This window comes from Anser brachyrhynchus, assembly GCF_964034855.1.
Source record: "Anser brachyrhynchus genome assembly, chromosome: 12".
In the NCBI taxonomy this organism is placed as follows: domain Eukaryota; kingdom Metazoa; phylum Chordata; class Aves; order Anseriformes; family Anatidae; genus Anser; species Anser brachyrhynchus.
This window is the reverse complement of record NC_137707.1, coordinates 1,878,574-1,899,957: the sequence shown is the minus strand read 5'-3', so window position 1 is coordinate 1,899,957 and position 21,384 is coordinate 1,878,574. Positions and strand designations below refer to the sequence as shown.

At 69.1% G+C, this 21,384-nt stretch overlaps 1 protein-coding gene across 3 annotated transcripts in view; it reads right to left on the bottom strand.

Moving 5' to 3' along the window:
* Positions 1 to 21,384, bottom strand: part of PIEZO1 (piezo type mechanosensitive ion channel component 1 (Er blood group)) — a 23,625-nt gene extending 2,241 nt beyond the window's left edge. The window contains exons 1-44 of one of the 3 annotated variants that reach the window (XM_080552163.1): positions 21,143 to 21,384; positions 15,078 to 15,173; positions 13,858 to 13,980; positions 13,567 to 13,609; positions 13,314 to 13,476; positions 12,242 to 12,380; positions 11,891 to 12,104; positions 11,492 to 11,657; positions 11,261 to 11,353; positions 11,035 to 11,119; positions 10,833 to 10,924; positions 10,482 to 10,742; positions 10,284 to 10,395; positions 9,998 to 10,176; positions 9,768 to 9,916; positions 9,413 to 9,592; positions 9,249 to 9,343; positions 8,493 to 8,650; positions 8,224 to 8,400; positions 8,023 to 8,148; positions 7,737 to 7,937; positions 6,845 to 7,049; positions 6,659 to 6,763; positions 6,047 to 6,200; positions 5,375 to 5,618; positions 5,191 to 5,287; positions 4,912 to 5,080; positions 4,737 to 4,826; positions 4,483 to 4,565; positions 4,153 to 4,224; positions 3,665 to 3,774; positions 3,493 to 3,586; positions 3,118 to 3,198; positions 2,845 to 3,017; positions 2,648 to 2,769; positions 2,377 to 2,559; positions 2,029 to 2,287; positions 1,762 to 1,950; positions 1,337 to 1,628; positions 1,095 to 1,206; positions 870 to 1,017; positions 579 to 793; positions 252 to 410; positions 19 to 166 (exon numbers count right to left, since the gene is read on the bottom strand). In XM_080552163.1, the coding sequence (XP_080408289.1) occupies positions 19 to 166; positions 252 to 410; positions 579 to 793; positions 870 to 1,017; positions 1,095 to 1,206; positions 1,337 to 1,628; positions 1,762 to 1,950; positions 2,029 to 2,287; positions 2,377 to 2,559; positions 2,648 to 2,769; positions 2,845 to 3,017; positions 3,118 to 3,198; positions 3,493 to 3,586; positions 3,665 to 3,774; positions 4,153 to 4,224; positions 4,483 to 4,565; positions 4,737 to 4,826; positions 4,912 to 5,080; positions 5,191 to 5,287; positions 5,375 to 5,618; positions 6,047 to 6,200; positions 6,659 to 6,763; positions 6,845 to 7,049; positions 7,737 to 7,937; positions 8,023 to 8,148; positions 8,224 to 8,400; positions 8,493 to 8,650; positions 9,249 to 9,343; positions 9,413 to 9,592; positions 9,768 to 9,916; positions 9,998 to 10,176; positions 10,284 to 10,395; positions 10,482 to 10,742; positions 10,833 to 10,924; positions 11,035 to 11,119; positions 11,261 to 11,353; positions 11,492 to 11,657; positions 11,891 to 12,104; positions 12,242 to 12,380; positions 13,314 to 13,476; positions 13,567 to 13,609; positions 13,858 to 13,980; positions 15,078 to 15,173; positions 21,143 to 21,206 (6,420 nt within the window). In that variant the 5' untranslated portion in view covers positions 21,207 to 21,384. Of the gene's footprint in view, positions 1 to 18; positions 167 to 251; positions 411 to 578; positions 794 to 869; positions 1,018 to 1,094; positions 1,207 to 1,336; positions 1,629 to 1,761; positions 1,951 to 2,028; positions 2,288 to 2,376; positions 2,560 to 2,647; positions 2,770 to 2,844; positions 3,018 to 3,117; positions 3,199 to 3,492; positions 3,587 to 3,664; positions 3,775 to 4,152; positions 4,225 to 4,482; positions 4,566 to 4,736; positions 4,827 to 4,911; positions 5,081 to 5,190; positions 5,288 to 5,374; positions 5,619 to 6,046; positions 6,201 to 6,658; positions 6,764 to 6,844; positions 7,050 to 7,736; positions 7,938 to 8,022; positions 8,149 to 8,223; positions 8,401 to 8,492; positions 8,651 to 9,248; positions 9,344 to 9,412; positions 9,593 to 9,767; positions 9,917 to 9,997; positions 10,177 to 10,283; positions 10,396 to 10,481; positions 10,743 to 10,832; positions 10,925 to 11,034; positions 11,120 to 11,260; positions 11,354 to 11,491; positions 11,658 to 11,890; positions 12,105 to 12,241; positions 12,381 to 13,313; positions 13,477 to 13,566; positions 13,610 to 13,857; positions 13,981 to 15,077; positions 15,174 to 21,142 lie in introns of those variants that run through there. The other 2 variants (XM_080552164.1, XM_080552165.1) reach the window with 2 other exon arrangements.

The window sequence follows — 21,384 nt, the reverse complement described above, 5'->3', positions numbered from 1 at the left end:
GGCACGTTGGGGTCCTACCTTCTCCGTCTCACGGCTGCACTTGATGATGAAGATGTTGGCGTAGATGTCTTCCACGCACATCCAGTTGGACAGGGACAGCGTGGTGTCCGTCCAGACCCAGTCCATGACGGCGCGCAGCTCCACCAGGAAGGGCACGAGGCGAAACCTGCGGGGGACAGGGAGAGGGGGCTGCTACGGCTCCGTGCGCCCGGCTGGGGCCACGTGTCCCCGTGCTACACCGCGTCCCCTACCCCTGGAAGAGGAAGAGGTTGAGGTGGTTGTATTTCTTGGTGAGGAAGTTGCCCAGGATGCGCGTGGGGTAGCCGCAGCGGATCTGGTAGGCTGACAGCGAGAAGTAGATGCACTTGACGAAGTACCACAGCTGGGCCACCGTGTTGAGGCTGAACAACCTGCAGGAGGGAGATGTCACCCCTCCGGCCACCCAAGCCCCTGCCTGGCCACCCAGGGCCACCACGCAGGGCTGGGGACACAAAGGGACCACCCCACAGCCTCAGCCACCCAAGGACCACGCAGCGCCCTGGGGGACATCCTCCGGGGACGCTTGGTGGGACCGGTACCTTTCGGTGACGGCCGGCAGGATGAAGAACATCCAGAGATGGATGCTGAAGACCAGGATGACCTGGAAGATGAGCTTGCCCAACACCGTCTTGCGGAGGTAGAGCGCGCGGTCGATCACCATGGTGGTGAACTGGATGAGCAGCATGACCAGGAAGGCCTCGGGCACTTGGTCGTCCGACAGCGAGGAGGTGATGTCGGCGGCCGCCGAGTGTTTCTGGGGACAGCGGCGAGGTGAGGACACAGCCCGGCCTGACCCCACCATCCAGCACCCTGCAGAGCCCCCTGCTCACCCCGAAGGCCCAGAAGCCGAAGATGATGATGATGAAGTCAACCACGTCGGCCAGGAACATGAACGCGTAGACGTCGGTGGCCGCCCGGTACCGGGTGTGCAGGATGTCCCGGAAGAAGCCACGCACGGGCTGGTAGGTGTTCTGCGCCCTGGGGGAGACAGGGGACAGGTCACCGGGGGCTACGAGCCACAGCCCCCACCCCAACCAGCACCGCAGGGCACTCACACAGTGAGGAAGAAGAGCTTGACCCGGAGCCCCAACGCCTTCAGCTTCTTCTGAGAGTGGCTCTGTTTCACCTCTTCCTCCTCCTCCTCCTCTTCCTCCTCCTCACCATCCTCTGTGGGTGAGACGCAGCTCGAGTGACCTCGGGGCCCCGCAGGGCCGCATCCTGCCTGGGGGACGCGAGCCTTGCTCTGTGCCGAGGTGCTCAGCACCCCCGGGGTGCAGCAATGGGACGTGGTGCTCACCTTCCTCCAGCGCAGCCTTCGTCTCCTTGCTCCGCCGCCTCTTCCTCCTGAAGCGCAGCTGGGTGGCCGCATCCCCGGCCCCCTCCTCCGGCCCCCCGGCATCGCCCTCCGGCCCCGTGGCTGCGCCCGGTGCCCCCAGCTCTGCCGGCGGCGCCGTCCCCTCCTTGCCCACCGCCGTGGACCCTGCTTCCTCCCGCCGCTCTTCCTCCTCCTCCTCCTCCTCCTCTGCCCGCTCTGCCTCCGGCTTCTTCTTGGCAAAGGGGTCCTCCTCATGGTCCCACAGCCCATAGCACTGGGGAGGGCGGGGGTCAGGGTGGCTGCTGCCACCCCCCAGCCCCATGCACGCCATCCAACACCCCACCGGGGCTATGGGATGCACCCAGTGCGGCGAGGACCCATCCAGAAATGGGTGCCCCGGGGCTCACCAGCAGCAGCGAGCGGTGGAAGAAGAGCACCAGGAGCTGGACGAGGTCGTACTTGATGTAGCGGTCGGTCTTCTCCAGCCCCAGGATGCGGGGCGGGAAGAAGGGCTTGCCCTCGTTGCGCACCAGCATGGCGTAGCCGTTCCAGGGGAAGAAACCGAATTGGAAGAGGTATTTCACCACCACCATCACCTGCGGGGACGTGGGCGTCAAAAGGTGGCAGCTGGGGCCATCGCACTGTCATCCCCTCCCCGGCCACCCCCTGCCCACCTCGGTGAAGATGATGGCGGTCATCCAGAAGCGCTTGGTGGGCCGGGGGATGGAGAGCATGGCCCAGAGGAAGACGAGGATGGGCAGGAAGAGGGAGATGACGGAGGCGGTCACCATGTTGTTGAGGATGATGACGAAGTAGCAGAGCAGCTCGGAGTGGGCGGCCACGCAGCGGTAGATGGCCAGCAGCAGCTTCAGGAAGCGGTTGTGGGACTGATAGAACTGCTCCGACTCCTCCAGCTCCACGAAATACAGCCGCCTGGGGGGGCACGGGGGGCTGAACCTGTGCCCCACACCCACTGTGTCCCCATCCCCATCCCCGTCCCCATCCCCGTCCCCATCCCATACCTGCTCATCAGCAGCTCGCTGGCCGTCCGGGTCCGGTTCTGCGGCAGGGCCAGGAGCTCCCGAGACCCAGCCACATCCTCCTGCGACCCCCAGCTCGTCCCCTGCTCCTGGCTGCCAGCCTGCATCGAGCCCCCCGGCGGGGGGAGCTCAGCCCCTCGGCCGCGCTCGGCTCCATCGCGCCCGCTGGGGACGGCACGGGGCCGGGTGAGCGCGCTCCTCGCCAGCCCCCGTGGCGGCGGGCGGGCACCCCCCGGGGGATCTATGCACCTGCCTGGAAGCGACGCCGTTTTGGGGGTCCGCACCCCCAGACACCCGCGGGCTCGGCTCCTCGGGGGGTTCCTCGGGGGGCAGCAAGTAGAGCTCATCCAGGACCCCGCGGTGCACGTCCTCGCCCTGCGGCGGGCACGGGGTCAGCGCCGGCGCAGTGCCACCGTCGCCCGTGCCCGCCATCCCCTCCCCGGGGGTCACCTTGGCCAGGCGCCGCGTGAGGACGTATCTCTCGAGCCGCAGCACCGTGGACATGTCGGCGTGCTCCCGCGTGCAGGCGTCCAGCCACTGGGTCAGGCCGTCCACCATGGCCTGGCACAGCACCCACAGGAAGCGCAGGGTGTTCAGCGCCCGCTGCAGCACGTTGCCCCGCTCTGCCGGGGGCGAGGAGAGAGGGGCTCGTGGCTTCGCACCCGCTCAGCACCCCCCAGACACCCCCCTGCCATGGCCGGCAGGGTCCTGCTGCCCACCTACCAGATCCTTCCTCCTCCTCCTCCTCCTGGCCTTCGGCCTCTCCAGGCGACTCCAACGCCTCCTCCCTTCCTCTGCTGTCCCCTGCGAGGCAGGCAGCAGGTCAGGGCCCCTCCATGGCACAGGACAGGACATTATTTCTGACCTCTTTTTGTGGCTTTCCTGCTCATCACCTGTTCCCCCATCCTTCCCACCCAACTTAAAAAACAAAGGAGCCGCCCAGCTCGCACCCAACCCTATCTTAGACATCAGAGAATCCACACGCACACTCTGGGAACCCTGCTGAGATGATGCCCTGTTACAAGATCCCGAGGATCAAACACCAGGTGCACCCCCCCGCAGTGCCCCCAGCCCCATTTTGGGGTCCGCCAGCCCCACCTGCACCGAGCTCATCGCCCGGCAGCTCCATCTGCTCCCGCTCCTGCTGCCGCAGCGCCGTCCTGGTGTTGGTCATCCAGGCCTGGTAGGCGAGCTGATTTGGGGAGGGGGCCATCAGCGCCCAGAGGGCACAGCTGACCCCCCCACCCCCCCGGCCCCCTGCCACGCTCACCTGGAAGGCGCTCTGCCTGCCCGGCCGCGGCTCCTCCGGCACTGCTGCTGCTGCCTCCTCCTCCTCCTCGCTGTCCGACTCGAAGAGGAAGTATTCCCCCGAATGCAGCACTGACGGGGCGGCACGGGGTGTCACGGCACGGCACGGGGTGCCACGGGGTGTCCCCATCACCATATCCCCTCTGCCCAGCACAGCTCAGTGCCAAGGACACCCCCGAGGATCCCCGCTGGGGACATCAGCGCCCGAGAGTCCAGCGTCCCCAAAGAGGGGTCCCTCCAGCGCCGAGCCCTCCGGGCACCCCAGGTCCATGCCCCGTTAGTGCTCAGAAGCAGAGAACGGCCTGGTTAATGCCGAGCGGGGGGGACGGGGGGGGGCATGCAGGGCGTCACCTCGCCGAAAGCACCATCACCGCCGCTCCCCGCTGGTGTCAGCGATGCTGGCAGGGGGGGGGACCGCGCGCCCGCCCGTGCCCCGTGCCGGGGCAGTACCTGTGGCGTGGTCTAACCATGGCCGCCACCACCGCTCCCTCTGCCGGGAAGGGTCCGCCGGGCCACCGGGCGCTGTGGAACGGCAGCGGGGGCTGAGCGGGGCTGGGGGCGACCCGTCCCGGCGCGGGGGCCAGTTTTTGGGTAAGGGGGTGTGTGTGGGGGGGTGTTCACCACTGCACTCCACCAGGCTCCGCTGGTCCCCGCTCAGCGAGGAGGCGGGACGAGGAAAGTGGGGGACAAAACGTCGGCGATGGGTCGAGGCCACCCCTACAGCGATGGGAGAGGGGGCAGGAGGGGCTGGGGGCTTGGGATGCCCCCTCCGGCTCTCACCTGGCCTGGCCTCATCCTGGCCCTCGCCGGCGGGCAGCCGCTCCTGGTGGTATTTCTCCTGCTTGGCTCGGATCCGCTCCATCCTGCGGGGCGCAGCACAGGCTGCTCCAGAGCTCCCCGGAGCCACCAGGTCCCCCACCGCGATGCTGGGCACCCGCAGCCCCCCGGCACCCTGTGCACTGGGGTGCCCCGACGGCTGCAGGGCGCTCGGGGGGCGCAGGGGGCTCCCGGGTGCCCCCCCAAAACCCACTCACTGCCGTTTGAGCTGGGCCAGCGACTTCTTCTCGGCCTGCCGGTGGGAGCGCATGCTCTTCAGGATGCTGGCCTTGAACAGCGCGACGCCCCTGCGGGGACGGAGATGGTGAGGGGGGGGGGGGGGGACATCTGCACCCAGCACCCTTAGGGGCCCCTGGGGACCCCCAGCCTCACCTGGAGGCCTGCAGGGCAGAGGCTTGGAGGTCCAGCATGACGTGCAAGAAGTAGTAGCTGAGGAAGATGCGGCGCTGGAGCAGGAGGAAGAAGAAGCAGATGCTGTCCCAGATGATGCCAGCCTCCTCCACGGGCAGCGAGCAGTCCTGGTCCTTGCCCATCTCCTTGGCTGGCAGGCAGAAGGGGGGGGCAGGTAAGGCAGCACCCCCAAACAGCCCCCCCAGCCCCATCGACGCAGGGCAGGGCTGCCCCCAACCCGCTCCCCGTGCCGGCGCTCACGGTCGTAGTAGCCCTTGACGGTGCAGACCAGGCTGAAGAGCTGGATCACCCAGCAGAAGTTGCTCTGCATCTGCTGCACGAAGACGCAGGACAGGAGCTGCGGGAAAAGGGGTACAGGACGGGGTTGGACCCCCGGGGACACCCAGGTGACCCGAGGAGCACCCCCCGGGGCCGGTGCCCTCACCGACAGCATGTTTTTGGAGATGATGACGGTGATGTTGTAGAGGATGAGGCAGTCCCAGAGCACCAGGCGCGCCCGCGCCGGCTTGCGCAGCATGGCGGTGCCGAAGAGCAGGAGGTAGAAGCAGGCGAGCAGGTAGCCGAGGCCGAAGAGGCTGATGCGGGTGGCCCCGGTGATGAAGACCACCACCAGGACGAACCAGAAGAGGTAGCGGAAGACCACGACCTTCGCCATGTCCAGGTACGACCTGCGGGACGGGGCGCTCAGGGCAGGGTCCCCGTCCCCTCCCAGCACCAAAATTGGCACCGCCTAGGTTTGGGGTGCTACCCCCAACCAAACCAGCAGGTCCCTATCATATTATGGGGTCCCAAAGCCCCTGGGTACCCCAGTGCCCATCTCAGACCAGTCTTGGGGTACAATGTGCCTTGTCCCAGTCTACGGGGGTCCCAAAACACATGCACGATCAAGCATGCCCTGGACAACTTGATCTTCCCAGAGGGTCCCCCCACAGCCTCAGGGTGCTCCCATCCCAGACGTGGGGGCACCATCCTGGTGGCAGGGGTCCCGTCCCAGCCCAGCCCTAGGGAGGAATTCCCCGTCCCAGTGCTGCTGGGTCCCATCCCCACCCTTGGGGACCCCATCCGGGGGGGGCGGTCCCGTCCCCACGGCACCCACCGGCAGTGGATGAAGTTGGGCGTGGGGTTGTGGGGGTCCCTCCCCAGGTCCAGCCGGTCCGCGTTCTCGCCGGCCGCCCGCAGCCACTCCTCGGTGCGCTCGGCCGCGAACACCCGCCACTGCTGCGCCGCGCACAGCAGCAGCACGAAGTCGTCTGCAGGGCACATGGCTCAGCCACAGGGGGCGTGGCTTCCAGAGGCCACGCCCCCCTCGGTAAAAAGGGGCGTGGCCACAGCAAGCCCCTCCCCGAATTCGGTGGTCCCATTTTATGCACGTGGCTTTGGGCGCATTGCTCCCCAAAGGGGGTGTGCGGTCAATGCAAAGCCCCTCCTCCTAAAACGGGTGTGGCTCTCGCCAGACCCCTCCCACAAACGGGCGTGGCCGCACACAGCCCCTCCTATTCCCCAAAACGGGCGTGGCCTCAACCAAGCCCCTCCCCAAATGGCCACAAGCCCCCCCCCCCCATTGGGCATGTCCCTTGACCCATGCGTTATCGGAGAGGCGCGTGGCACCCCCCAAGCCCCGCCCATATTTTAGCCCCTCCCACCAGTGGGCGTGGCCAGGAAGCCCCCCCCCCCCCCCAGCCCCCTCCCTTGGGGGGGGGTCACTCACTGATGAGGTTGGTGGATTTGGGGGCCACGAAGAAGTCGGGCAGGTAGAGCCACTTGATGAGCGCCGAGTTGATGGGCAGCGACCGGCTCCAGCGCCACGGGTAGTCTGCGGAGGGGAGGCGTTGGGTGATGGCCCCCCCCCCGAGACCCCCAGATTTCCCCCCGGACCCCCACCCGTGCCCCTTACCCACGCAGAGGGCGGGCGGCATGCCCACGCACAGCAGGTACTGGTAGAGGAGGAAGAGCACGAGGAAGAGGCAATACTTGGGCCAGAGGCGGGCGATGGCCGCGCGCCGCCGCCGCGTCAGGATGACGACGAGCCAGCAGCCGTGCAGGATCACCATGAGGTTCATCCGCTGCCCGATCACGTTCACCGTCATCAGGAAGCAGATCTGGAGGGCGGGCGGCAGCTCAGCCCCGCGTGTCCATACTGTACCCCACGTGTCCGTCCCATACCCCCAAGCACCCCAAGTGTCTGTCCCATACCCTGATGCACCCCATGCATCCATCCCGTACCCCCACGCGTCCATGCCGTACCCCCAAGCACCCCACGTGTTTATCCCGTACCCCGATGCACCCCATGCGTCTGTCCCATACTTCCACTTGTCCCATGTGTCCATCCCGCACCTTGATACACCCCATGCATCCATCCCATACCCCACGTATCCATCCCATGCCCCAACACGTCCATCCAATGCCCATCCTGTACCCCCATGCACCCCACATGTCCATCCCGTATCCCACATGCACCCCGTGTGCCCGTCCCATACTGCCACACACCCCACGTGTCCGTCCTGTACCCCCACGCACCCCACGTGTCCATCCCATGCCCCAACGCATCCATCCCGTGCCCCCACGTGTCCATCCTGTACCCCGATGTGTCCATCCCATACCCCAACATGTCTGTCCTGTACTCCAATGCACCTCACGTGTCCGTCCCGTACCCCAACGCATCCATCCTGTGCCCCCACATGTGCGCTCCATACCCCAACGCATCCATCCTATGCCCCAACGCATCCGTCCTGTACCCGCACGTACCCCACGCATCCATCCCATAGCCCCCGACGCCCGCTGCCCACCTCCAAGCCGAACTTGTAGTAGAAGTAGTTGACGAAGTACTTGGCGCAGCTGCCCAAGCCCTGGTCGAGGTGCTCACGGGACACGTCCTCGAAGACGGTCTCGGTGACGGGGGCCGCCAGCTGGTGCTGCTTGCGGTAGTACTCCTGGCGCCGGTACACCACCGCCTCGAACACCAGCAGCAGCAGCACCAGGAGGTGGTTCTGGGGAGAGGGCAAGGGGCGCTCAGCTCCGCCGTGCTCGGGAAGGGGGGGACCCCGTCGCCCTCCGTCCCCCGCCCCAGCCCACCTGGATGTAGCCCAGGTTGGGGAAGCCTTTGCGGATGCCGAACCAGTTGGCGGGGTCCACGGGGCCGCGGTACAGCGTGGAGTTGCCCAGCTCCTCGGGGCTCAGGTTGGTGCCGTTGAGCTGGGGCTGCGAAGGGGGGGGACATTGGGGTCAGCACCCACCGCAGGGAGCTGGGGAAGGGCCCCCCCACGCCCCCAGTACCTGGGTGCAGTTGCTGGAGTACTCGCTGGGGTCGACGATCTTGAGCTGGTAGAGCATCTTGCAGACGATGATGATGCAGGTCCAGACGGTGGAGAGGCAGGAGGCCATGTGGCGGAAGCGGCAGTAGGGCATGGCGAAGGCCCACAGCAGCACCAGCAAGAAGTTCATCAGCGACACCTGGGGCAGAGAGGCGCCGTCAGCACCCCGGGGTGCCCAGCCGAGCCCCCCCCTCCCCCCCCCCCCCAAAACCCGGGTCCCGGTGCCCGTACCTCCTGCAGAGCCACCCAGACGGTGTAGAGAGCCACCAGCTTGAGGACGTGGAGCTCCAGCAGGCGCCCCACAAAGACCTGCCCGCGGGTCAGCGTGTCCGAGAAGGTCCAGCCCAGCACGATGAGGCGCTCCAGCACCAGCCCCCACTTGGTGGGCACTGCGGGGACACGGACCGACCGTCACGGACACCCCCTCACCCATCCCTGGGTGGGAGGACACCCCAACCCAGCCCTGCGCCCACCTGGTCCCTTCCTGGCTTGGAGGATGCCATAAATCCACCCCTGTACCCTCCTTGGCTCCGAGAACACCCCAACACATCCCTATATCCTCCTTGGCTCAGGGGACACCCCACTTTATCCCTATATCCCCCTTGACTTTGGGGACACCCCAATCCATCCCTATATCCTCCCTCTTGGTTCCGAGGACGCCCCAATCCATCCCTCTATCCCCCTTGGCTTTGAGGACACCCCAATCCATCCCTATATCCCCCCTGGCTCTGAGGACATCCCAATCCATCCCTCTATCCCCTTCGGCTCGGGGGACACCCCAATCCATCCCTATACCCTCCTTGGCTCAAGGATGCCCCATCCCATCCCATCCCATCCCATCCCATCCCATCCCATCCCATCCCATCCCATCCCCAACCCCATCCCCATCCCGGCCCTGGCCCCTCCTTGGCTTGGAGGGCACCAGCCCACCCCACACCCTCTCCCAGCCCCTTCCTGGTCTCAAGGACACCCCAATCCTGCCCGTACCCTGCGAGGCGGTATCGGAATCGCCCGCCTCGGTCCCGGCGCTCTCGGCGACGGCCGCACCCCGCAGCAGGCGGCTCCCGTGCAGCTCTTCGGGTCTGCGGGGAGGAGGGTTCAGCACGGGGGACACGGGGGGCACGGGGACGCCCCGGTGCGCGGGGCCTTACCTGGGGATGTGTCGGGGCCGCGGCTCGGCGGCGGGGACGTGCTCGAGGTCGGTGATGTGCATGAAGGGGCGGTGGAAGTAGTGGAGCTGCAGGATGCAGGCCAGCAGGAAGAAGCCCGGGATGAGGGTGCTGGAGAAGAGCTCGGAGACGCTGAACTGCTCCAGGCCCAGGTCACCCAGCCTGGCCAGGGAGGGGACGTCCCAGTCAGCACGGGGACACGTCCGTCCACCCCCCTGCACGGGCAGCCCCTCAGCAGCGTTTGGGGGTTCAACCCCGACCCTCCCGTGCCTCGGCTTCCCCATCTCTTGGCCGTGCCCCGGTGCCCCCATGCCGGCGGCGGGCTGGGCGCACTCACTGCTCGTTGGTGAGACCCGTCAGGTTCCTCCAGTACACGGGGAAGTCCTCGAACTGGAAGGTGTAGACGGCGATGAGCACCAGCATGGTGTACGCCACCACCAGCCACCAGAAGCCCTTCAGCACCTTGCGCCACAGGCTGTAGTACACCTGGGGGACAGGGACGTGAGCACGGCGCCGCCGGGCACGCGTCCCGGCCGGGGACAGCCTCCCCGTGTCCCCCCCCCCTACCTGGAAGAGGGTGAGGCAGAGGAGGAAGAGGAACATGTAGACGATCTTGTAGACCACGAGGCGCCCGGCGAAGCTCACCACGATGAACATGCCGGCACAGACGCAGATCCAGTACTTGGCGTAGAAATCCCCCACCAGGGCGCCCAGCGCCTTCAGCACGTCCCGCTGCCGGCTGGGCTCTGCAAGGCACGGGCACCGCGTCCTGGGGGTGCTCAGCCTTGGGGCTGGGGGTTGGAAAAAAACGGGACACCCCTGCTGCCCCCAGCATCCCCAAGGGACCCCTCACCCGTGTCCGAAACGGTCACCTCCAGCAGCGGGGTGGCCGGGCACGTCCTCGTTAGCAGCTTCTCCTTGACGAACTGCCGCACCAGCAGCCAGAAGGTGAGGGTGAGCAGGAGCTGCGGGGACAGGCGGTGAGCGGGGACAGGAGGGCACCGCGGGGAGGGGGGACGGGGATGGCACGGGGGGGGAGAGGGGGGGGTACCTTGGCCCCCAGGTCCAGGCAGGGGTACTTGGGGCGCACCAGCCCCAGCTGCTCGAGGCTCATGAGGCCGACGCGGGTGGGCAGCTCGGGGGCCAGGTCCATGCCCCAGACGTACTGCAGGCTGCAGAGCGCCACGCCGTAGAGCAGCAGGAAGGGCGAGCACAGCATGGCGAAGTGGTGCCGGCTCCGCACGATCCAGATGAGGCAGGACCAGAGCAGCAGCACGAAGGTCAGCCAGCTGTGGTAGGTGATGCTCCACACCTGGGGGGGGTGGGCAGGATGCGGCCACTCGCCAGGGCTGCCCGGAGGGGGGGGGGGGGTGAGAGCCTGGGGGGTGCCCCCTGCCCTTACCATCATGGCAATGAGGGCGCAGACGTAGCTCTGCTTCATGATGACGTGCCACAGCGCCTGCAGGGGCAGCCGCTCTGCCGGACTCTTCCTGCCTGGCCGGGGGGGGGGAGCAGGAGCTGTGAGCCCCCCCCCCCAGCCCCTCTGCAGGCAGGGGGGAGCAGGGCAGGGCTCGGGGAGGGGGCGGCGTTGGGGCCAGGCTTACCCGGCGGCGTCACATCACCCATGACGTGGACGGTGCAGTTCTTGGTGCCGCTGCCCGGCTTCCCGGTGCTGGGGGACAGCATGGGCTGGGGGGGGGGGGGGCAGAGAGGGCTGAGCGCCCGCTGGCACCCCCAAAGCGCCCACGTGGGGCACCCCCCCGGTGCGTGGGGTGCACACCCCACACCGGCAACACCGGGGTGCTGCCCCCACTGCCTCCCCAGACCCACCTTGGTGTCCTCAGCCACGCCATCGGTGTCCTTGGGCCAGCTCTCCAGCTCCACCAGCTCCCTCACCGGCGGCTGCGCCGGCACCGCCGCTCTCTGCGGGGGGAAGGAGCCAGATACAGCACCCGAAGGGGGGGTCCGGGGCAGGACCGTGCCCCGTCCCCCAGCCCCGTATCCCCCCCAAGCCCCCTGCCCAGAGCAGCAGGGTGCGTACGGCCACGCGCAGCCCCTCACCCTGGCGTCCAGCCTGCGCAGCTTCAGCAGCGTGGCCACGGTGTAGTAGAGCAGCAGCAGGATGCCGGGGTTGGCGTAGACGGGCCAGGGGTGGCTGGTGTTGAGCGCCAGGGCGTTGGGCCGGGAGCAGTTGCGGTACAGGATGATGTCCTTGAAGCCGAACACCCTGCGGGGATGAGGTGGGCGGCGTTAACTCCTGCCTGCGGACGGCGTTGTCCCCGTCCCCGCGCGCAGCCCTGGCACCGGGGCAGCCTCCAGCCGCCCTCCCCAGGGACCGTCCGCAGCCGGGAGCGGGACAGGCGCCAAGCAGGAGCCGCGCTGGCTGTGAAACATCCCCGGGGACGCGGGCACGCGGCCAGGGACACGCAGGGGGAGACCACGGCCCCGCGTGCCACTCACCGTGCCCAGATGGTGGGGGGCGGGAAGACCCCCTGGACGAAGGGCGCTTGGTAGGCGTAGAGGCAGAGGAGGTGGACGGCGGCGTAGACGCCGACGAGGATGCAGAGGGTGTCGAAGGCCCTGCGGCTGGCCGGGAGGTGGCAGGCCCACCACGTGCACAGCCCCACAAAGAGCAGGTAGTAGACGCTGGAGGAGGCGGAGGGCAGGGTGATCCCTGGGGAGCAGCGCCCCGCGGGCGGTCAGTGCGCGGCCGAGCATCCCCGCGCCTCCGTCCTCCAGCCGAGCACCCCCCCCGGGCGAGCAGAACCACCGAGACACCCCCAAATCCATCGTGCCCTGCCCCGTACCCACCGGCCAAGGCCAGCAGCAGGATGGCCAGCCCCTTCCCGGCTGCCCACAGCAGCCAGTGCGCCGTCACCCGCAGCCGGGCGCTGAGCGGCGTGTCCCCGTCGGCCGTGCCGCCGTGCCGCTCCACGTCCTCCTCTTCCCCCTGCCAGGCGAGGAAGCACGGCGTGAGCCCCAGCCCGGCCCGGATCCCCTCTGATTCCAGCCTGCTGCTCGCCGTGCCTCAGTTTCCCTGCTCCGTGGGGAGCACGGCCGCGGGGGCGCCCTGCCCGGTGCAGCGCGGGCGCGCGGCCCTGCACCTGGCCGTGTTTATCTCATTAGCTGTTTGGAAAGCGCCTCCGAAACACGGCTGTTTTTTTTGGCACCGGCACCCGGGTTCCCAGCACTGAGCTTTTTTCCAAGCTGCCTCCCGCGCTGGCCCCGCGCTCACAGCAAAGGCATTCGCTGCTGCCCGGGCTCTGGTTACAGCCCGGCCCTGTGGCCGTGGCCGGAGCGGGGCCGGACAGCCCTAAACCGGTGGGATTCACCCCAAAACGAAGCTGAGCCCTAGTGCGGGGTCCAGGCAGGGCTGGGGGTGCCAATGGCACGGGGCTGTCTGCCTGGGTGACGCCGGAGCTGCTCGCACAGGGCACAGCGCCCCGGTACCCTGCTGGCACCACCACGGCACGGCACGGCACGGCTCCCAGCAGCTCTGCCCCGAGCCCTGCACCCCGCTGGCTCCGTCCCCACCCGTGGGCAGCCGGGGCTCGGCCACCCCACGTAAAGCGGCTCCGTGGGGCCGGGCTGTTTGCGGGATCCCTATGGTAACGCGGGAGCAAACACGGGCACTCCTCCGCCGCTGAGTCACCCCGGCCCCGGGGAGGGGGAGGCGCAGGGGACGACCCGACCCCGTCCATCCATCGCTGAGGTCCATCCCCGACCGCTCACAGCCAAAACTCCCCTCCCGGGCTGCAACCCCAACCCGAAACCCAGGTCCCCAGGAGCATCCCACGTGTCCCATGGGACTGCCGTCCCCAGGGACTGGCTGGCAGGACGTGGCAGGGGGGATGCTGCCGGTGGCACCCGGCATCGCGCTCACCCGCTCAAGGGGCTCCAGGGACTCCGGTGCCCGGCCGCGGGTGGCAGCGGTGGCCTTGGGGACGAGGCGGCGGCACAGGCAGAGGCAGAGGGACGAGACCAGCAGGATGCCGACGTCGGGCGCCACGAGGCGCACCGAGTTGGGGAGGTCGTCCAAGTCCAGCCTGGGGGAAGAGGGGGGCGCGGGAGGGTTCAGGGGGGACCCCCTCAATGGTGACCACGTCACCGGTCCCCCGACACGGGGGAACCCTTACCTGGTGACCCCGACGTGCCAGGCGAGGACCTCCCAGCTGCTGCCTGCAGGGAACCACAAAGGCGTTGAGATTGGCACCAGCCCACCATGGGGAGACCACCCCACCTCGGGGGCCATGCTGCCCCACAGCACGCAGGCACGGAGAGGGTGCCACGGGGGTCCCAGCAGCCCCTTAGCACCCAGCAGGGTGGGATCCTGCTCCCTGACACCCGCCTGGGGGCTCCCCTGCAAGCACAAGGTGGCAGGAGCGGGGGGCAGGCGCGGGCACCCCCCAGCACCCACAGGTACTCACAGCTGGGCCCCAGCAGCTGGTCCAGGACAGGCAGCGTGTAGAGGCATATCTGGAAAACGAAGTGGGCGAGGAGGAAGAGGATGCTGGTTCCCAGGAGAGCTTTGAGGAGGCGGCCGGTGTGACCTGTGAGACACGGGCACTCCATCATCCACCACCCCAGGTGGCCCCGGGTGGTGCCAGCACCCCCAGTGCAGACCCAGCGCCCCTGGGAAGCGCCCACGGAGCTGGGAAGGGCGCATTGCCGCTGTGCCAGCGATGCCGGCTCTCACCGTGCATCCTGCACAGCCTCCCCGGGAGCATCCTTCCTGCTGCAGTACTGGGGAAACTGAGGCACGGGGAGATGCAGGGAGCTGGGACCCCAGGACCACGCTCCCTCTCCTTGCCCCAGCTGGCCCAGTGGCACGAGGCGCTTCCCTGGCACCGGGATGCAGCGCGCCCTGGGCTCCAGCGCCCATCCCATCCCATCCCATCCCATCCCATCCCATCCCATCCCATCCCATCCCATCCCATCCCATCCCATCCCATCCCATCCCATCCCATCCCGCAGGGGGAGCAGGCACCAGCCCCATGAGACCTTCCCCCAGCCGTGGCCGTGCCCCCAGCCCGTGCGCTTTTCCTGGCCACTGGAAGGGCAGCGCGGAGCCCACGGTCACCCCGCAGCCGCGTGCCGGCCCCGTGCCAGGCTCTCCCTTGGCTTGTTTTTTTTCCTGTAAACCAACGCGCTGCCGCTCAGCAGTGCCCGGGCTCTGAGGCCGTGGAAGCCCATGAAATATTCAGAGGGCAGAGCTTTTAGCCAGGGCCACCTTTCGGCGCGGAGGGCAGGGAGCCAGCGGGGCCACGGGCACAGCACCTCCAGGTGCCCGCTGTGGGGGGACGCGTCCCCTGCACCCACCAAGGGGGATGAACCCCTCGTTTCCACCTGGGAACAGGGCTCACGGCTCGGTGCTGTGCGTCCCTGCATGCCTGGCACAGCCCTGAGGTTTCTGGTTAATAGGGCCGGGGCTCAAAATTGGCCGCTCCGTAGCGGGAGGCCTATTAATAGCCGCACCGGGCTATAATTAACGGGACGAGGCTGCCGCACGGAGCCGCCTGGCCCAGGGGAAACCACAGAGGAATGAGGGCAGGTACCTGCTGGAGGGCAGCTTGTGCCCCCCCCCACTAAAAACAGCCCCCGCGCTGCCCCAAACCCCCTGCCCGAACCCCCGTCGTGGTGCCCTCACCTGAGACGGCGCGGTCGGCGGGCCCCGGGAACCATGGCAGGAGCAGGAGGTAGAGCAGGTACACCAGGGACAGGACGTTGAAGCGGAACAGGCAGGCTGGGGACAGAGGCACGGGCAGGGTTAGAGGCACGGGGACGGCACCCAGGGCTCCGCACCCCACGAGGACCCCCAGCCGCATCCCCGGGATGCTCTGTGGTATCGCCCCGACCTGGGACACCCCAAAAAGGACAGGGACGCTGAAACGAAGGGCAGTCCTAGAGGTCGAGGTGATGGGGACACAAAAACGATGTGAAAACCCGCTGCGTTTCCACGCTGCTCCTGCAGGACGGTGCTGAGCACTGCGGGGGTGGCACGGCGGGGCTGGGACCCCCACCCGCAGCCGCTCACCTGCACCCGGCCCCGCTCCGGGCACGCCAGCAGCTCTCCACCTTCCCCCTCGATTATTTTTAGACCCAAATTACAGCCTGCTTGCAGGCGCGAAGCCATCGGAGGAGCTGGGGAGGGACCGGGGCCGGCCCCAACCCCGCACTCGAGCCGGCGCCCCACGGAGCTGCCACCACCAGGGACGGGGAGCGCACGCTGGGGGCACCCCGAGGCAGCTGCCACCACGAGCTGGGGACGCAGCAATCCCGGTACAGGAGCTGCCACCAGCTGCCGGGAGGCCACGGTGATGGGCACGGTGGCCGCAGGACGCCCACCAAGTCCCCGTCGGCCAGGAACGACGTTACGGGGGCTGTGGGGGTCCCAAGGCACCCCTCTGTCCCCTCCCCTGCAAAACCGAGGCAGGCGTCCCCGCTTTGCCCACCAGCAGCCCCGGGGGGGGACCCTGCTGTGGGTATAGGGTCCCTTGGGGACGCAGGGGGGCAGAGCGAGCAGCCCCCAGCCCCAGGGGGGGCGGGCTGGGCGCCAGGGGACGTGCTGTGCACCTCGAGCCAGGCGCGGCCCTTCCTGTGTTTACGAGGTTTCAATGGGACGGCGCATCCTGCAGCGGTGCGTGAGCCTCCTCCGGCACCCCTGCCGGGGGGTGAAGCAGGGTCCCCACCGGCCCCCCCCCCCCCCGACCCCAGGGGGCTCCAGCAGCCCCCGGGCAGGGCTGGGGGGGGCGCAGGGTGGGCTCACGTCCCCGCGCTCCTCCGGGGGAGCGCCACATCCCGCCAGCCGCCTCTCAGTGGTGACCCCGGCGCGCGCGTCACCTCCCCGCACGCCGAGGGTTGCTAGCTCCGTCTCGCAAACCATGATCTCATGGAGCAAATATTCCTCTTCCCGCGCCAGCGGGCGACGGGGCCGAGAGGAGCTGGCCCGGCGGGGAGCGAGCTGCCGCTCGGGCTGACGTGGGGGGCAAGCAGCCCCCTCCCCGGGCCGGGGACCGACCCCGAGCGGGGCTGCACCCGCTGCCCACCCACCCTGCCGCAGCAAAGGGTCCCTGGGTGGGGGGGGGAGCTACCCCCAGCTCCCATCCCAGCCCTGGCTTGGGACATCCCTCCTGGGCTGGCCATCCCGGTGGCAGGGATTTGGGGTCACCTGCGGCACCGGGAAGGGCTGGCACAGCCACGTGCCGTCGCGGGCGCCGCGTCCCAAAAAGCGCCCAGAAAATGCCAGGGGAGCGCCCGGGACCCAGCCGGCGCCGTGGGGTGGCTCCCATGGGACCAGGGTGGCTCCCCAGCCCCGTCCTGCTCCTTCGGAGGAGGAAACCGGTTCCCTGCGGTGCTGACGGTGCGGGGGAAAGTGCAGGCGAGGGGGGAAAAACCAGTTCGGCAGAGCAGGGAGAGCCAAGGGCGAGCTGCCCCGCGGCGCCGGGACGGCCGCTCCTGCACCGAGCCTGCTCCTCCCGCAGCCGCTCGCCTCCGCTGCCAGCAGCCCGCCGGGTGGGTGGGTGGGTGCAGCACCGCGACACCCACCGCTCCCCAGCACCCATCGCCCACCAGGTTTTGGCTCCGCGGGGTGGGGGCAGGATCTGGCTTGGCTGAGCACCTCCCAGCTGGGTTTACCCTGGCTCCGCGGCCCCCCGCGCCCCCACCCCAAGGGACACGGGAGCAGCCAGCCCTGCTCCCACGCTGCTCATCCGTCACGGCGGCCGGCGCTGGCAGAGCCGGTAGCACTCGCAGCATTAACTGCGCTAACGTGATGGGAGGAGAGAAATCCCAGCTCCGGGGAGCTGGGCGCGATGCGCGGGAGCTCGCTAGCGCCAGCCTTCAGCCTCCCCAGGGGGTCTCCCCGGGGGCCCTCCCGGGCTGGATCGGTCCCGGGGGACCCCCAGGCAGGGGATCTTGGGGGGGGGCTGCAGCAGCACCAGGTTTCAGCAGGGGGGAGGCACTTGAGGAGAGCAGGAGGGAGACGGGGCTCAGCTGGGATGGAGACGCCCCCAGCCGCATGGCAAGGGGGGCTCCCCGGACCCCACCAGTGATGGAGACCCCCCCCCCGTCACCACGCACTATGGCCACGTGCAGCCTCTCTTATCGGCACGGATGCAGCCGCCAGCTCCCTGTGGGGACCTGCGGCCACCCAGGATTAATTAGCTGAGCTCTTCACCTCCCTGCGTGCCCTGCTGTACTCGCGGGGCCCCACCGAGCCCCGTGTCCCGCAGCCAGATCCCGCTGCACGGGCACCCCCGGGGTCAGGACGGTGTCCCCAGGGTGTCACCTGGCACCCAGCGAACCAGCTGCAGAACGAGGGACGACCCCGGGCGCATCGCTCGCCGTGCCCCATCCCGGTGAGAACCAGCCGCGGGCGCGTTCCCGTTCCCAGCCCCATCCCTCCTAACCCCGGCTCCTCTTTCCGGGAAGAGGGACCAGCCCCGCCATCTCACCCGCCGCATCCTGTTTTTGTGGAAAGCAGATCCCAGTCCTGCCAGCGCAGCCGCCGGCCCCGCTCCCGGGGGATGCCGGGGGAGCTGCCCCGGGAGGCGGCGGGACGGGCGCCAGCTCCGCGCTGCCAGCCGGCACGGGACGGGGAGCGCAGCACCAGCAGGATGGGTGCTCGATGCCAGCCCCGTGCCCAGGGTCGGGGACAGCCCCGATGTCCCCGCAGCACTGACGGTGGCAGCTCAGGACAAACAGTGCAGTCCTCCCACCCTGAATCCTTATCTGCACGGGAAGAAGCAAGAGCAGAGAGGTTAAACAGGCAGCTGCGGTGCTGTGCTGGCCCCCAGCACCAGCCCTCCGAGCCCTGCGCAGACAGGGTGCCCCCAAAAACATGCCCCCAGCCCCCCCAGCCCCACGGCTTGCAGCACCTGGGCTGCAGGGGATGGGGATGGAGCTGTGCTGGGGCCCCCAGAGCTGCGTGCTCAGCACCGGGACGCCCGCGCTGCTCTCATGGTTGCACCCCACTTGTGAACGGGGACCCCCGGATCCCTGCTGGTGTGGCACGGGGGGGGTCCTGGAGCCACCATAACATTTTCCATGCGTGGCTCGTGCCATAGGGCAATGCCGGAGCCAAAACAACACCCCCCATCCTCACCCAGCCCTGATGGGGATCCCAGACATTTTGGGGCATCCCCATAGTTGGGGGGGGGCTGAGGACCCCCAGGGTTAACCCCACCATGCCCAGCTCCCCAGCACCGCCAACCCCCTGCAAATCCAGCCCAGCTGGGACCCCAGCAGGCCCCGCAGTGCTGCTCCCCGGGGGGCAGCGTGGGGGGCCCTGGGAGCCCCCCGAAGCACCCCGCAGCCGCAGGGCAGCGCGGGCACCGCACAGGCTCCGTGCCAGCCCTGCGCAGCCCAGCCCCCGGCCTGCCCTTGGGAGGAAATGGAGTTATTGCTCTTGGAGACATCGGTGGCATTTTTTTCTGTGTGTGTTGTGTTTTTTTTTTTTCCTCTCTTCCCTTTATTTCCCCTCATTTAAAAAAAGCACCTGACCACAGGAGGCAGCTGGCCGCAGCCCACGCGCCCAGCTGGGCACCAGCTCCCTGCAGCACCAGGGCTGGCCGGGACCCCCAGCACCCCGTGCTGGGCATGGGGGGGTCTCAGGTGGGCAGGTGGGGCCGTGTCCTCGCCTCACCCCAGCCCAGCACCCCCAATCTGGGGGGCACATCCCCAGGGCCGTGCTGCCCAGGTGCCTCGGGGCCCACCAGCACAGCCAGCACTGCAGCACCAGCTGGATAAATGGTAAGGGGGGGCAGCAGGCTGTGCCCCCCACCCACCAGCTCCGTGCACCCCAGCCGGGCAGGATGGAGCCGTGGTTTGTCCCCATGCTGGGCAGGATCCGGCCCAAGGCACAGCTGGGAGCGTGGTGGGGGCCGTGGGAAGCTGGGGGGTGCCCCGAGCCGTGCCGCGGGGCCCAGCTCCGGCGCCTCCACCCGCACGGAGCTGGCTGGGAGCCGCCAGCAAACATCCTCCGGACGCTGGGGAAGAGCCTAATTGCAGGGGAAGGAAGGCGGCGGGGCCGCGGGCAGGTCGGGCTCCGGGCTCTCCTCCCACCCCGGGGGCAGCAGCCGCAGCCCCGGCCCCGTGCCTCAGTTTCCCCTCCGGTGCAGGACCCGTTGGGACACGGCCGCTTCCCCGGCGCCCAGCTGAGTCACTCGCGCGTCTGTTTTGACGAGCGGCTGGAGCAGGGCGGGTTTCATCTCCCAGGACAGCCGCTGCCCGAGCCAGGCCCCAAATTTAACCGAGCCCACGAGGAGCGTGCAGCCCAGGGAGCGCCGTGCCCGCGGCGGCTGCAGGAGCTGGCCGTCCCCCGGTGCGGAGCAGCGCCACCGAGGCACGGGGCAGAAGCAGCACAAGCGTGGCACGAGGGACCTCAGCGCCTGGGTGGCACCCAGGAGGACACGTGTCACCCCCCCCCCGGGGATGCGCCCGGCTGGAAGGGCCTTGTGCAAGCAGCGCCCGGCCACCTTCCCAGCCCGGTTTGCAGGCAGGGTTATAATTAACCTCCTCACATCCTGCACGATGCACTGAGTCACTCGCAAGGGAGAGCAAATACAGAAGCTTTTTTCAACAGTCGCCGACTTCCTCTGCCAGCGAGGCTCGCCCCGCTCGGGCTGCCTCCCCTGGAGGCACGGCGAGCCTCCGCGCGCCCCGACCGGGCTCCCCAAAACGCAGCCGGGCCGGGAATGGGAGCTGCTCGGCTGCAGGTGGCCCTGGTGGGACACACGTCCTGGGGTCCCAGCACCGGGTGACACCCCCGAAAAGTCCCCCGCAGCTCCCCGGGTGGCACGGACCCGCGCCCGGGCACAAGGAGGCCGTTGAACAATCCTGTTTACGGAGCCCGGCGAGGTTATTTTTTTTCCCCTTTGCGTCTACGTGAAGGTAAACGGAGAGTCCCGAAGACGCTTCCCAGGTTCAAAGGGCCGATTCTTGCCCGGGGAGTGCCGGCACACGGGCATTTTCCAGGCCAGCGGCCAGGCGGCTCCGGGCTCCGCACCGCCGGGGGCTGCAGCCGAGGTGCGCGCCCCCTGCCCGGCCCGGGGGGGGGGGGGGGGGGGGCGGCGCTCCCGGCCCCCGCCCTGCCAAAGGGTCCCGGCTTTTGCCAACCCCATGGTGGGGTGCACGGGAGGGGGGGGGGGTCCCCCGGTGCCCGGCTTCGTCCTCCCCCCTCCGCGGAGGCCGCTCCAGCCTCCGCCGCCCCCCCCCGCCCCGGGCCGGCAGCAGCGGGCGCGCCCCCGGGGCTGCGCGGAGCCGAGCGCGGCTCTTGGAGTCCGGGGGGGGGGGGAAAGTTGCGGCTCCCCCCCACCCCGGGGAAGGGGATCGGGGCTGCCGCTGGGCTCCCCCCGCTCCGAGGAGACCCCGATGTGCTGCCCCCCCCAGCCCAACCCCGGAGCGTCCCGGCCCCGGTTCACCCGGGGGCTGCTCGTGGGAACCGCACCGGGAGGGGAGAGAAAAACGAAAGGCAAAGGGGGGGGGGGGGCACCGCCACCGGGACCCCCCCAGCCATGCACACCCCTCGGGGGGGGCACCGCTTTGCTGGGTGGGGGGGGCGCACCTCCAGGCACAGCGCAGCCCCCCCGCGGCACCCAGCCTGGACGGGGAACCCTCCCCCAGGACCCCCCCATATCGGGGCACCCCCCCCATCAGCTGGGGACCCCCCCCCCAAAAAAAATTAAGCCCCAAGGGCGGAGCACGTGCACTCACCGGCGAGCAGGGCGAGCGGCAGCAGCAGCCAGTAGAGCCCCGCGCACAGCGCCCGCCGCTCCATGGCTTCAGAGGGCTGCGGGCCGGCCCATGCCGTGCCGTGCCGAGCCGAGCCGTGCCCGAGCCGAGCCGTGCCGTTCCGCCCCGCCGGGGCTGGGCAGGGCCCGGTGGCCGGTCCCGGAGCGCAGCGAGCGGACGCGCTTCCCCCGCCCCGCTCCCGCCGCCTTTATAAGCGGCGCCGC